The sequence below is a fragment of the Neofelis nebulosa genome, chromosome 2 (genome assembly GCF_028018385.1).
Source record: "Neofelis nebulosa isolate mNeoNeb1 chromosome 2, mNeoNeb1.pri, whole genome shotgun sequence".
Classification (NCBI taxonomy): Eukaryota; Metazoa; Chordata; class Mammalia; order Carnivora; family Felidae; genus Neofelis; species Neofelis nebulosa.
The window spans coordinates 74,988,399-75,004,588 of record NC_080783.1 but is presented as its reverse complement, the minus strand read 5'-3'; the positions used below and the strand labels follow the sequence as shown (position 1 = coordinate 75,004,588).

Sequence of the window (16,190 nt, the reverse complement as noted above, 5' to 3'; positions counted from 1 at the left end):
GTTCTGCGTTAAGACTAATAGAAGTAGCTACCTGCATTATCTGAAAATTAAATCTGATTATATAACATGCTTTAAAAAGTGTTTGCCACATAACATGCTGTCAGTAAAGTCTGTCTACAGTTGAGGCAGTGTGGTGGAGTGAGAGATCATAACATCAAACCAGACCACCTAAATTGAACCCCAGATGTACATCATACTAATCTGTGGCCTTGGGAACATTTCTAACCTTTTCTGTGTTGTCCTTTCTTAATGGTATATAGTTTCAGGGTTTTTGTAAAGTCTGAGGTTACATATATATATATATATATATATATATATATATATACATACACACACACACATACATATATATACACACATACATACACATATATATACACATATATACACATATATATATATATATACATTCACATATATATATACATACATATATACACATACATACATACGTATATGTATGTGTGTATATATATAATACTTAGAGCAGTACCTGGTACTCCCTTAGCACTAAATAAGCATTTTTAAAAATAACATATTCGGAGAGTTTGGGTCAGAGAGTAAAGACAATAAGAATCGTACTTCCAAACCCCATCTTTGTTGACCCCAATCAATCTCTGCCGCCATGAACCACGGAACTGATCTCTTCAGTGCTATTTGTGACTCCTTTCCAAGACCTCCCCACCCTCGATAGCTATTTTGAAATGTCTCTTAACTCCACCACAACTGCACAGGGGACCCACTCTAAAAAGTTGAATTCGCATGACATGCAAGTTTAAAAAAACAAACATTTCTTTTTGTAGATGTCCCGTCATGGCGGGTGGACTATTTTCCATTGATAAAAATTACTTTTTCGAACTTGGAACATACGACCCTGGGCTTGATGTCTGGGGTGGAGAAAATATGGAGCTCTCATTCAAGGTATTACCAAGCGGTCCTCAAATTCTTTCTACAATTAAGAGTTTATCATTTGGTTTCATTTTACTAACATAATCAGCTATGGGACTGTCTCTGGGAAGAAATTTCACAGAAACTTTAGGGTCTCTAGATGAATGTTTTTTCTATCCCAGATTGAATTTGGAAGAATCAATAGCTCCCATGAAATTTATCAGAGTTCCCTAGTATTTTATAACACTGTTTCTACATCTGAATACAGGGGGAATATTGTCTGCCATTTGACCTAAATGATGTGAGATTCATACTTCATACTAAATATCTCCAGGAACATTTTTCTGATATATCAGAAGTAATGAAAGCATTCAGTAATGGGTCATCTTAGTGCAAGTGACAGAGGTACAAAAAGTGCCTTTAGAACAGGCCATCAACAGGTGATGTTGCAGCAACTTTGGACATCTCAGACAGCTCTGGGTATTTATGGTCATTGATCAACACCTAAGAAATCCTTGGCAGTAGCCAGAGTGAAGAGAATCCAAAAGGCAACTGTTTTCTTAGGGAGTGGGTTGGTATATAGTAAAAGGGGTATTACTTTGAGCTCATTTTCAAGTTGTGTTCCATTAAGTTATATGGATCACCCCAACATGTAAGGAGGGAAAATTGAAAAAAAAAAAGGAAACATATACTCCTTACCCTGATCCAACCAAAGCAGGACTCCATACGATATATTTCATACATTGGGATTCTGTGAGAATTTCTTTATTAAAAAAAGATGTACACTGCAGGGTAGGGAAGAAAACAATATATATTTTACGAATCCTAAAATGCTCCACAGCAATGTACAAAGCTAAATAAACTTGTTGAGCTTAATTTGAAACCATTGAAAAAGATTTTAGACGTTGACAGTAGTACTTCAAGCTGGGGTGGGGGGGGGAGGGGGGTGGTCACCAGGTGATTCCTGTCATTGTTAATTGCCCATGAATTGTGGGCAGTCATGTGATAATTGATGCTTCCTATCAAACTGTTACAGGTATGGATGTGTGGTGGTGAAATTGAGATCATTCCCTGTTCCCGAGTAGGCCACATATTCAGAAATGACAATCCATATACCTTCCCCAAGGACCGGATGAAGACAGTAGAGCGGAACTTGGTGCGGGTTGCTGAGGTCTGGCTTGATGAGTACAAGGAGCTATTCTATGGCCACGGGGACCACCTCATAGACCAAGGGTTAGATGTTGGAAACCTCACCGAACAACGGAAACTTCGAAAGAAACTAAAATGCAAAAGTTTCAAATGGTATTTGGAGAATGTTTTTCCTGATTTGAAGGCTCCCATTGTGAGGGCTAATGGTGTGGTAAGTTCAAGGAGCAAGTTAAATTGTGAGTCCATAAATATTAAATTTAAAAACTCTTGAAAAAGTGTGGAAAAGAATGAAGGATTACACTATAAATAAATATCCAATATGAGGGCAGATGAGACAGAGCATGGTTAAGGATTAAATATAGGTGAACTTAAGGGAGGCTTTTAGGCAGCTACATTCATTGATTAATTCGGCAAGTACCTACTGGATATCAATAAACCACACAGTATTTCAGAACTGGATTATGGGGTAAATATGTATAAAGTAGACTTGATGCCTATTTGTGGAGCTTAAAGGTGAGTAAGGGAAACCATGTACAAATATGTAACGCTTAAATAAAAAGTAAAATGACTCTAATTTAGGGAACTGGTCCCTAGTGACCAGTCCTTCTAAGCTAGAATATTCAACTCTGAGGAGATATTGAATGCTAGCCCTCAAAGACAAGGGTCAGCCAAACTTCAAAAAAGAGAGCCCTAGGCATAGGACGCCTCTTGTACAAAAACTCTAAGTTAGATGACTGTCTAGGCGTTCAAGAACCGGAAAGAAGATGAATGTTGTCAGGGTGTGAAGGAGAAAAGAATGGCAACAGATGAAGAGGAAGAGGAAGGAAGAGTGGTCCTATGGGTCCTTATAGGCAGACTAAGGATTCTCCTTTCCCTTTCCCTTTCTTTTTCTTGTTTCTTACTTCCTTTCTTTTTTCTCCCTCCCTCCCTCCCTCCCTCCCTCCCTCCCTCCCTCCCTCTCTCTCTCCTGCTCTTTCTTCCCTTCCTTCTCTTTCTTCCCCTTCCTTCTCTTTCTTCCTTCCTTCCTTCCTTCCTTCCTTCCTTCCTTCCTTCCTCTCTCCTTCCCACCCTCCCTCCCGTCTATCTTTTCTTTCTTTTCCTTTCTTTCCTTTCCTTTCCTTTCCTTTCCTTTCCTTTCCTTTCCTTTTCTTTTCTTTTCTTTCTTTCTTTCTTTCTTTCTTTCTTTCTTTCTCTCTCTCTCTCTCTTTCTTCTCTCTCCTGAATGTAATAGGGAGCTATTGAGTAGGGTTAAGATTGGGATGACATGATTTAATTAGATTTTCACAGATTTCAAACAGGAACTGAAAATAAAAGACAATGACAAAGAAAATTCCAGGGCACAACATAATGGACCAAAAAGGAAGAAACTGAGCTAGACAGGTTGGACACAGTACAAAATCTATGAAGTAAAGCAAGAAAGTAGAGAAACTGGATGAAGGCCATTTCAAACCCATTCTAGGAGTGGGGCTTAATTCGAAGAGGATGGCAAGACGTGAGGATACTTATCATAAAATGGGTTTAGAGGTCAAGACTTGACCTAGAGCTTTTCCCAGTCATGCATATTTTTAATCCATGTTACTGCTTTCTCATTTAATTTTTATTTATAAATATTCCCAGCATTATTTTATTTTCTTTCAGAGTTTTCTTTTTCTTCATGCAAGAGGTTCTCAGACCTGACCATCAGTAAGCCTGCTATTTTAGGCCACGTTTTTTTCAATTCTCCCTAGAAAGTGAATTACACAAACCAACCACTCTCTGTCTAGGAAAATTCCTGATGGCAAGGACGTAGTAGAGCCATTCTCCCAGTGTAGGGAAGATCCTGGAAGAGTATAAAAAAGAGGAAACTTGAAAATTCAATTGACAAATAGTAAAAGTGATCTGTTTGTAACATAATGTAGTATAAAATGATCATTTTTATAGGTCAAAATAGAATAGCAGCTATTTCAGGTGGTTTATCCTGATATTTTTTTTCTAGGTAACTCATTAAGGAGAACACCGTGGATTTATACACTGTTCAAATTATTTGTCTGTAAAATAAACTGACACTTTTTTTTTTTTAATTCCAACTCCTGAGTAAGGAAAAAGGAAATTCTCACCATATTCTGTCCTAACACAGAATCTCAGCAAGAGCATTACTGAACTTTAACCACCAGAGGGAACTAAAAAACTACCTTTTGCCTCCTCTGTGAGGCTAATGTGTGTAAGAGTTCCCATGAAATTTTTGAAGAGCTCTTCTGTAAACAGCCTGCTGATGCCTGAGCTAATAATATATTAAAATGCACAAAGTATTTTTAAATTATTTTTTTGAATTCTATTTGTTGCCTTCCTCAGACAAATTACAATCAAGATGCCATTGGCTTCTCTTTGAAGCAACTAGTAGGGAGCATTATTACCACTTAAAAAAAAAAAAGAAGAAGAAGAAGAAGAAGAAGAAGAAGAAGATCTTTCACTAGGCATTTCAGACTTAAGATTAACTGAACCATTATTTTAGGTGGAGAGTCTTGAAAAATCCCAAGAAAATATTTTACAATTTAAATCCAGTGAAAGGGTTTTTGTTTGTCTTCTTTTCTTTTTTATAAGAACCGATCATTTATTGTGGAACCAAAAATGTTTGATGAATAAAAGAACCTCACTAACAATGTGTCTTTATACACATTGGATTAAATGGTTAGTAAGCAGCCTATAGCCTAATGTTTAGCAAATGCCGTGATAAACTGTGGGGAACTCCACCTCCTAAATTGGAAAACGGAAGAATTCAAAATGGATAAATTTTGAAAAACAATTGAAAAATTTACATACTGCCTGGTGAAAAAAAAAAAGATTGAAATGGTTTACATTAAAAACACAAATATAATTTTTTAAGTTTATTTATTTATTTTGAGAGAGACAAAGAGAGAGCATGAGCAGGAGAGAGACACAGGGGGAGAGGGGGAGAATCTCAAGCAGGGATCCATGCTCAGCATGGAGCCTGAGGCAGAGCTCAATCCCAGGACCCTGGGATCATGACCCGAGCCAAAATCAAGAGTCAGAGGCTCAACCTACTGAGCCACCCAGGCGCCCCTGAATACAAGTCAATGTTTAAAACCATTCGCAAGTCAATAAAGAATAACAACCCCTTAGCACTTCATAAATCGTTTATACGTGAAGAAAAGCAGTTTCTCCAGAAACCTCTGATCAGGAGGAAGGGAAACAAATCTTCAGAGAACTGGGGGGAGTGGTAAGTAAGGGAAAGAAAAATCTCCTTCCATCCAATGCCTTTCCATGTTTGGCAGAAGGGACTGTACAAAATAAATACAAAGTAATCAGTTAAACCAGGGGTTCCCATATACTGCTCTGGGCAAGGTTAGTTGTGCTGCCAGAAATAGGATCCCAGGGCCAAATATATTTGGCAAACACACTGCACTCCCTCGTGTAGCAGACAACTAAACATTACCGTCCTAGGGGTTCTGCCAGGTTTGGAGCAGTCCAACCTGTTCAGCTGTAGTGAAGCCAGAGTTTTCCAAACACGTGGGAAGATATTTTCTGAGTAATCCACAAATACAGAAGTTTATATTTATCTCAGTGAAAATCCAGACAACAACTGGATCGCATTTCCCTTCTTTAATCTCTAGGATTATCCTCCTTCATTGCATTTCTATTAAATCTCTTCTCTGAAGTTGATTCCTTCTGTGTGTCCTGACCGCTCCATTAACTAGTGGTGGATTGTCTCTTCCCATATTTGTCACGTTAAATTGTGAATAGAGCTTTCTTTGAAGATTTCTGATGGAAATTCTGTCCTTCTAGAGTTCTTTTCCATGCAGCCACGCTAGAAGTAACCACCCTGGCACTATTTTTATGCCTGTCAAAGTTCCTATCCAATGCAAGTAGTTCACCTTGCATCTCAAACCCAAATGAAGGTCAATGCAAGGTTCAGATTCCCAAGGGAGAATCTAGCTTCCCTGTTGTCTCCCTGTGCCACTGGGTAAATTGTTTTCCCCGGGACACCATTCTAGTGAGGGTCTACAGTTGTCCACCTTTATGTGAAAGACTGCAATCCCAACTCTCTGGCTTGTCCATGCCCAAGTTTTTTCTCCTGTCCTTACAATATCAGTCCATTGCTTACCAGCATTTGCGATTTTTCCACTTGCTAAAAGGTTTTGTTTTGTTTTGTTTTCTGCATTTGGTGGTCCCTGAATATTTGCCTTACTTTCTTGCAACCTAAGCTATGCATGTAAAAGTGAGGACCAACCAGTGAGCATGCTGTTATGAAGGCTCACAACTCTGTGAGCTGGACAGTTGCATCATAAAGCACCCTGGATTTAGAGCTCTGTGTTAGGCACGATAGAACAGGAAAGGGCACAAATAGTGTCCCTGCCAACAAAGACTTTCCCCCCACTCCCAGCTCAGAAGGCTTTCCTGAGTGTAGATTTGACTCTACACAGCTCTTCTAGAAATCTGAGAAGTCTAAATCGCCCTATTAACTCACCATCTCATTAGCCTTCCCCAAGATGTCAAAGAGGGCAAGGGAATCAACATTTTTCTGCATTAAATGGTGACTTATAGAAAGCTGCCTCCATATTTGACCCTGTAAATCCACTAAAAACCTGGGGGGCCTGCCAGATAGTGTCTTTAAGCTTGGCTCTGTACTAGCTTTCATGACTTTCCTATAATGAATTGTAGCTTGCCTGAGTCATTAGGAAGATTCTGACAGGGAATCAGCTGGACTCTGCTGTTCTTTGAAGGACTCCATTTATCTATGATTCAGTGCCTAAGCAGTGAAATAGCTTGGAGGGGTCAGCCAGGGAACAGAGCCCATAACTGTTGGTTTGATTAAATTGCAAGTATGTGCGTTGACTTTTAATGTATGCATCAGAAAAACTTGAGACAAGAAAATAACTACTTCTCATGCTACCTTTTGCTCATTCCCTATTCAGCATTCCAGGCAAGGGTTAATTAAAAGCTTCTGTTTGTTGGCTCTGTGGCTGAATCATAGGCCTAAATTGACAGATTGAAGCAGTACTTTAGCAAGATTACATTATGTCTCTGTTAGAGATAGCAACCAATAAAATCGTATAGTGCTAAGTAATGCTAAGCTATCAACTTAACTATCTTTTAACCTTATTATAGTTTTATGGCCTGTGTTTTCTGAATGTCTTGTTCTACTTCAAAATATTTTTTTCTTAATGCATATTTTATATTTTGCTTCCTAGCTTATTAATGTGGCCTTGGGCAAATGCATTTCCATTGAAAACACCACAGCCACTTTGGAAGACTGTGACGGAAGCAGCAAGGTACCTGGGCTGGGTTTTCTCTCTCATAGGTGCAGTGGATAGATGGCCCAGGTGTAGGTGATAAGTGCAGGGTATGGCACATTTACTGCTCACTTGAGAAATTTATTTTCGCTTTTACAAACAATAATTAATTTATAAATTTCTACATAATCATACGCTTGGCGATAAGAGAGCCCACAACTAAACGTACAGACAGCGAGCAAGGGAGTAAAAGTGTGGGTACTGAAGTCAACCCACCAGGGACCCAATGCTGGCTCCACTGCTTTCGAAAGTGTGTTAACTTTGCAAACCCTTTAACCTTTAGGTAAATAGTCGTGATAACAGTCCCTACCCCTAAAACAGGTTTGAAGATGAAATTATGTGATACCGATGAAGCATGTAGAACGATATTTAACACTTAGTGCTCCACAAATGTTCACTGTTATAATGATAAAGACACAAAATGTGAAAAATTTAAAAAAAGTTACGTACAAAGATAAAATAATAAAGGAAATGAAGGAAGAACATATTTTTAAATTTAAAAAAAGTTACGTACAAAGATAAAATAATAAAGGAAATGAAGGAAGAACATATTTTTAAATAATCTAAGGGAGAAATTTTGTTTTGATTCAGTCCCCTCCTCCCCATTCTCATACATATAAAGGAGCATAATGCAAATTACATAATCCATGATCCATGATCGAAAACCCTTCAACAAATCTCTGACAAACTCAGAACACAACAGATAGGGGAGGAAGGAGGGCCCAGGAGCACAGGGCAAGGACTCTGCAGTGCTGGAGGTGAGCTCTGAGTGATGGGACCTCCCTCTTCAACATGCGTTCCCTACCCATTCTCATTCTGTGGGGATATTATTGGTTTGGGTGCCAAATAAAACTCATAGGAACATCAGTACATGAGTACAATGCAGCTTCCTAAAATTGTAGATCACACTTTGGTGGAGAAATCATTTTGTGATGACAATCTAGGCTTCCCCAGACTTTGACTTAGAGACATTGCCTACATATATATATATATATATATATATATATATATATATAAATGTTTATTTAGTTTTGACAGAGAGAGAGACAGAACATGAGCGGGGGAGAGGCAGAGAGAGAGGGAGACACAGAATCCAAAGCAGGCTCCAGGCTCTGAGCTGTCAGCACAGAGTCCAATGCAGGGCTCGAACTCACAGACTGCAAGACCACAACCTGAGCCGAAGTCAGACGCTCAACCGACTGAGCCACCCAGGCACCCCAAGACATTGCTTATATTTTTGAGCACATTTCCTCTCCACTCTTAATTCAAAGCTGCTACTAGAAGAAAGGCATCTTTGTCATCTGTGTTGCTATAATTCAGCTAAGGATTATAAACTTGAAGCTAAGGGAACTCTCTTTTAATTAGGAAAGAAGAGAGGTAGAGGGAAGAGAAATGTGTCAAAAATCATTTGAAATACACAACTTGCATATTAACCATTCAGAGAGGAAATAAAGTCATAAATTATAAAACCACAAGTAGTCCGAATCATATGAAAGCAAAATATTATTTAACTCAGTCCTTCAAGACTCATCATTTTAGTGATTTTCCATGCCTGATTAAACCAGTATTTTATCTGAAGACCCAAATTGTAGTCTGGATAACCACTGAGCCTCTCAAGGACATACTAGGAGGTGAAAATATGAATATGCAGCCCTCTGCTTTCAAAAAAAAAAAAACCACCCATCTCCCTTTTTGTCTTGTTACTCATTTTTAGCTTCTGCTTCTTATAGTTTGTTTGAGTAATAAGAAGTAAGGGAAAGTTGGAGGAAGTTAACTTACCTGGGGCCGAATTAACTAAACTTTATACCAAGCCAGTTAATAACATTCATCCAAAAAAAGCACAAAAGGAATAAATTTCTAGGATTAACCACCAAGCTCTATCCTTCACCTTACCTAAAAAGTCCCCTATTAGCTTTCCATTAACTATTAACTTTTCAACCAGTTGAGATGTCCCTTCTAAAGGTAATATCTAGCTTCTCTTTGTAGCCACCTCACTTCCTTGTACTATGGCATAAGACCATGCATCTCAAATTTTAATGTGCACACAAATCACCTGGAAAGTTTGTTACAATACAGATTCCGATTCAATAGTTCATGATGGGGCTGAGAGTCAGGCGTTTCAACTACCTCCCCGGTGATACTGATGTTGGTCCAGGGAGTACCCTTTGAGTGGTGAGGTCTAACCCAATGACAAGTGTGATAATCTAACTTACATCTCAGTTACATTACAAATGATTCACTAGGTAAAAACATTTAGATAGATTTTACCAGAAGTCTATTTTTTATGTTTATATTGGTGCAAAACAACAGACGTCCCCCAGACCAAGAGCCATAAAGTAATTGACCAGACGGATAGTACTAGGTTGTAAATAACTGGAGAAAGGACTTATAAAAATCTAAAACCTGGTTTCAATACCTGAATCAGTATTTACTTTAGACTTCAGCAACTCTCCCAAACTGGGCTTCTCCAAGAGTAATTCTTGGGAACTAGGGGATGCTAACAGAGCAGAGCCCGATGAGTCTTTCTGCTATCAGCAAAGAAAGATTTTTGACATTGTTTACATTAGAAACATTTTTTACCCTTAAGAAAGATTGTGGACCTTTCCTACAAAGCCTCTAGGAGTCCAGTAATCTGGATACTCTTAAAGAAGCATAATCATGTCCACCAAAGTAATTTCGGGCTGTGACTTAGACCTCCTTGTAACCCTAATTGCTCCAGGTGGTTTGAATGTTTCACTGCCTCAAAACACCAGGCTTATCTGGGGTTCCGAGTTACCTGAAATGACCTCCGTTTGCGCCTATGTACTAACTGCACTAAATAATTTTTATTATTGCAACTCACATTTATTGAGGGCTTACTGTGTGGTAAATAAACACCTAGCAGTCATTACCTCAACTCTCTGAGATACACGCTGTTGCTATCCAACTTAAAAATGACAAGAATGAAATGCGATATGGTAATAGTATGCCCGTACTGTCCGAACTGAAAGTGGCAATACCAGGATTTGGGTACAAAACATTTGATCAGAGTGCCCATCTCCTTAACCATTGCTAACAAAACTGTGAAGCAAAGACCCTACCTGTGTTTGTTGCTGAAAGTGACCTTTTCTTTATTCATTTCCCGACAGCTTCAGCAATTTAATTATACCTGGCTAAGACTTATTAAATATGGAGAGTGGTGCTTAGCTCCAGTCCCTGATACCGGGGCCCTGAGGCTGCACCCTTGTGATAACAGAAACAAAGGGCTAAAATGGCTGCATAAATCAACATCAGTCTTTCATCCGGAACTGGTAAGCAAAATATTTGTACCTCTTCTTTATCACAAATCCAACTTCCAATTAAAGGGGACATAAAACTCTCATTGTCGACTTCCTCACTCAGAACCTTTAAATGTGTTTGTGATGATCGAGGCAATATAGAAGTTCATACAGAGAGATAAACAGATATATTTTTTTTTTATAAATTGGCAAGTCCTTTTTCTTTTACAAAATTTATTTCAGGTAGGTTGTTTTAAATATAAGTCACCGGGTTCCTTGGTTACATTACTATCAGCATCTTTGTTTCTGTAAGTCATTTGCCTCAGTCAACTAACAGCGGCAAAAATAATGCTTCTGGGCTAGAACTGGTTCTCAATGGTCACCAGAAAAGCCTATAAGGAGAGTATATGGGGAAAACAAGAACCAGCGTGCTTTCTACAAGGCCTGCACTTTAGGATGAATCCGGTTTTTTTGGCATTCTGCCTCCTTTCCACAAGGGGTGACTTTTCCTCATCCCCCACCCTGGTTACCAGAGACCTGGCTCTCAACAGGTGTTGGAACCAGCTCCCACCAGCTTGTAGGAGCTAATTGTGCACTAACTTCACATTCAATGACATCACACTGGTAGCTGGAAACAAGCCATGATGGGAGTATTACATAAACCCATGCTACAGATCTGGGGGTGTTTGTCCAGAGGTCCAGCTGTTAATATTTCCTAGACCACCCCTGCTATATCTTCTTCATTCTCAAAGTCCTGACAGTTTTCCTCAATGGTATTTTTTGAAGTTTATTTATTTCTTTTCAGAGAGAGAGAGAGAGAGAGAGTGTGTGTGTGTGAGTGATGGAGGGACAGAGAGAGAGGAAGAGAGAGAACCCCAGGCAGCCTCCCTGCTGTCCACACAGAGCCTGACACGGTGCTCAATCTCACGAACTATGAGATGATGACCTGAGCCGAAACCAAGAGTCAGATGCCTAACTGCCTGAGCCACCCAGGCACCCCTTCCCCAATTCTATTTTAACAAGATATCAAATCATAAGCTTTGGTGTAAGATCTTGGGGTGGCAAGAATAGTTTCAGGAGGGCCTTCCTAAAGTCTCTACTATCTCACTAGCAAGTAGCCATCAAATCCACAAAATGTACTGGGTGCATGAAGACCATCATTTTGCTCAGGCCTGTCCCCAAAGTCAGCACGCTTCTTTTTCTCCTTAGAGTGCCTCCATTCCTTTTGATGTCACAGCCAGTGACCACTCCCTTCATGACAGTTTTCTTCCCGCTCGGGATCAAAACCAGGGTCTGAGCAACACGCTTCCCAATCTTCCTCCCTTTTAATTTTCTCTGTTATATTTCAGTTCCTTCTGGACATTTTTTTTCCTTGTTAGTGATAATGGCTCTTGTTGACTTATTCAGAAAAATGAAATATTACTAGTGTACAAGTTACTAATTTTATATTTCATGGTGTTGGGAAAATGCATAAACATCTATTGAATATTCTCTTTGGCTTCCTTAACCTTATGCCAAACAAAGCAGGAGGTGTTGGGGGAGGTGGTGGGTGCAGGGGAGAGAAAGGATGAGAATGAGAACACATTTTTCATCTCCAGAAGTGAATCTGTTACCAGGGAAAAAAATTCAGGCTGGTGAGAAAATATTTAGGAGTAAGCAGCCCTTAAATCACATAGGTCTTATTTACAAACTGGCTTGACCCCATTGAGAACTTAAGCCTTCATTAGCTGATTTTTATACAGGCTTAATTTTGGTCCCTCTAAATGGTAAACCAATTTGTAAAGAGAGTAATTTAATTAAGATAGCAAAAATTGGATAGCTGTTTCCCGACATTGGTTGTGCCTGTGACTTTGTATCATGCCACATAGCTGCCTTCTGCCTTCGGTTCCCCATTTCCATGCTGCTAGATGTTATGGAGATGAATATCTTAATAATAGTCTTCCTTATTTTTTCAGTATTTTGGTAGTTTTTATACTAAACCTCCTGAATCCTCCAAAGCATGTTAAGAGAAATGGAGAATATGACTATGAGTAACAAGAACATATCTTTTCTTTTAGCATTAGGAGTTGAGAGCTTCATGGAAGGAAGTAGGGTAATAGTGAGTTTGACCCTGAATACCAATGCATTGTTAAAATGATACATTTCCAACCTGCATTTCAAAGATGTTCTCTAAGCCCACCCACCCAAATGCTCTGGATTATGGACACCTAAAAGGAAATCATTTCATAGGTAGCTTCTAAATACTGGGGCATGGAATGACCCTCCACTACTGGTTCCCTCATCAAGTGTCTTTAGGTTGGGGACAAGTTGTTCAGTTACCACTTTATAATCCACTGGCAGAACATTGTAGATAATCCAGGATGATTTTGCTCAAGGCCAACTCCTTTACAAAACCTTGAGCATACTCAAACATCGTCTTACCAGAGTCCTACAGGATGACAATGTTTTTGTAGGAACACCTTTAAAACAAACTATTATGAAGCCACCCCTGTTTGATATATTCTTTTGAATAATTCAAAACAATGTACGTATGATTAAGACTACCTTTGTCATAGTCATGGAAAATTGAGAGAATTAAAAGGTGAAAAAATATATAAAGCCATAAGCATGTTCTAAATTGGTTATCCATTATTTCTAGGATATTCAGTAAATATTAACCAATAATAGAACTTCTCTGAAATACCTTTAACTTTTTTCTAACTACCCCTGGATTTTCTGAACATCAGGTATCATGTACTATCAGAGATTATGGTGGAAAGCTTATAAATATATACATCATTTCTAGCACTTTGTATTCCAACTTTGCATTCTAAGGTATGAACTCAAGACATTAACTAACTCACTTTTTGCAATGGGTATTTTTTCATGATCACCATCAATTAGAGAACCATCATCTATCAAATATAGTAAATGCCGTATGGAATTATTTTCTTTAAATAATAGAGTTATCAGGGGCGCCTGGGTGGCGCAGTCGGTTAAGCGTCCGACATCAGCCAGGTCACGATCTCGCGGTCCGTGAGTTCGAGCCCCGCGTCAGGCTCTGGGCTGATGGCTCGGAGCCTGGAGCCTGTTTCCGATTCTGTGTCTCCCTCTCTCTCTGCCCCTCCCCCGTTCATGCTCTGTCTCTCTCTGTCCCAAAAATAAATAAAAAACGTTGAAAAAATAAATAAATAAATAAATAAATAATAGAGTTATCAAACCTATTGTCAGAAAATAAATCTTTTGCCTCCTCCCTGAGGAAGTTGTAAAAGTCGTAACAGCCTTGTAGCTTGGCGAAGTGAGATAGAGACAAATTTAATACAGTCTAAAGACTGTGTGCATGTTGTTAATTTAGGCAAGAAGAATTCCTGAGGAATCAAAAATATAATTATCTTTTTTTTATTAGTTTGTATTTCTTTATATGGCAGTTGTCAAATTCATTCTGTGGCTCATTCCAGATTCTCTTTCTTTCTAGGTGAATCACATTGTTTTTGGAAACTATCATCAGTTGTTATGCTTAGAAGGAAATGTTTCTCAGAAGACCCTGAAAGTTGCTGCTTGTGACCCAGTGAAGCAGTATCAGAAGTGGAAATTTGAAAAATATTATGAAGACTAAAGAGCAACTAATATTTTTTATCCAGTAAACCCATTAAACACTGTGAAAATTACAGTGGAGGTGGGGACTGTGTTTCTCCGTGGTAGTTTACATTCTCAAAACTAATAGCCTTTGAATAGGAGATTAAAACACCCACAATAGTTAAGAAACCAAGAGTGAGCTCAGGGAAACAGTCTAACATTGGATTGGAGTCCTTCTTCAACTCTAGGTGGCCTTTTGAATTGCCTGCTTCCCGTCCTGTGCTGGACCTCAGCCTGCAAGCTTCCCTATGTGATCAAACAGGTAACTGGAAATGAAGCCAAAAGTACTGGAGGAAGCACAGTGATATTCACGATGACTGAGTCTGATAATAACCAGCTCCTTGGGCGTCACAAGTTGGTATAATCAATGAGAACCTAGACCTTTATTTACTGTTTTTAATAAAACAATGACTTGAGTTCCTATGGTGAAAAGACCTTAGAAACACACACAGATGCCATCTTGATGAAGTCCCTTCCAATTACACTCATGTTCGCCTACCAGTGTGAAGAGTATCAATATCATACTCCCCAATGGTAGAGCTTTAATCTAGATGACTACATAATGTTGCTTTGTTTTGTTTTTTCCCCATATGAGTCAATGGAAAAAAATTTTCAGTGAGGAAGTCAAATGCTGATTCAATTCTAGACATAGACATTGTTTTAATTCATTTTGTGCTTTTAAAGCTACACTTAAAAAAAAAAAAAACAGTCTTATTAGCAACCTCCTAGACCTATGTGGATGTTAAAAAGGAAAGAAAAAAGGCAAAGAAAAAGACTGGGTGGGTCACAATACACAGTAGTCACGAAAAATACACTTAATCGTTGAACACGCTCTAATGCAAGATCAGATAAGAGGAGCTGAAATAAATAAAGCAGAAATAGAGCAATGAGGGGCACCTGGGTGGCTCTGTCAGTTAAGCCTCTGACTCTTGATTTAGGCTCAGGTCATGATCCCATGATGGAATAGAGCCCTGCATCCTGCTTGGGATTCTCTCTCCCTCTCTCTCTGCATTTCCCCTGCTTGTGCTGTCTCTCTCTCTCTCTCTCAAAATAAATAAATAAATAAACAAACATATTTTTTTTTAAAAAAAGAAATAAAGCACTGAAAAATATTAAAGATTTATATAAAATAGTATTTTAGATTTAACAGCATTCACAGGGTTGAAATATGTTTAAAAAGCTCTAAAAGATTCCAAAGTAGAAATAAAATGAAGTAAACATAATGAAAGAGGAAGAGAATAAGAATATACAACCCTTAGGAAGAGAGTTAAGAAAAAAATTGATCTAGACTTGGCCAAAAAAGAAAGGGAATATAGCACCTCTGTGGGGTGGGGTGGGAGTGGGGAATAAGGCCATAGATGTGGACCTAGTGATAACACCGATAAATTGGGGACAAAGTCCAATTTTTCTTTGGTCCAAACTGAGCTCCTAATCTTAGGGATGCCAATACTTAGGCATACTAGAAAAGGTTTTAGAAATCCTAGTATCTTTTATACTGGTTTTTTAGTAAGAAAATTGATACCCAAAAGATGAATTATGTGTCTAAAAATCCCACACCAGTTAGTGAGAGATGATGATTAGAATTTGGATCTCTAAAGAGAGGGCTCATTCCACTGCCCCAAGCCACTGGCCCAAACAAATCTGATCTAGAGCATTCTTAAGATAGAGATACATAAAGCTTTTCGCTGGAGTTGGGTCTCTGGAGGATAACCATGCTATACGCTTGTTAATATAAAAACAAATGAAACTTTGTTCAGTCGAGCCGATGGTAAAACTGGGCATCTTCATTCTGACTTCCTATTTAAAATTTAATTTTATCTCCCAATTAATTACACAAAAGCGGAACTATAACTATGACTCAGAAGGGAAAATAGGTTTGCCTATTTGCATCGTATTTAAGATGTTTTGTTCTGATAATTGACATTGCAGATGAGATAAGAGAATGACTAGAAAATGAGATAATTCTTTTCAAAACGGATAAAACACAAGC

General features: G+C 38.6%; 1 protein-coding gene across 1 annotated transcript in view; it reads left to right on the top strand.

Moving 5' to 3' along the window:
* GALNT5 (polypeptide N-acetylgalactosaminyltransferase 5) overlaps nt 1-14,949 on the top strand; it is a 42,270-nt gene extending 27,321 nt beyond the window's left edge. The window contains exons 6-10 of the mRNA XM_058715223.1: nt 804-921; nt 1,925-2,248; nt 7,227-7,307; nt 10,457-10,618; nt 14,040-14,949. Coding sequence (XP_058571206.1) covers nt 804-921; nt 1,925-2,248; nt 7,227-7,307; nt 10,457-10,618; nt 14,040-14,180 — 826 coding nt within the window. The 3' untranslated portion in view covers nt 14,181-14,949. The remainder of the gene's footprint in view (nt 1-803; nt 922-1,924; nt 2,249-7,226; nt 7,308-10,456; nt 10,619-14,039) is intronic.
* The last annotated feature ends 1,241 nt before the right edge of the window (nt 14,950-16,190 follow it).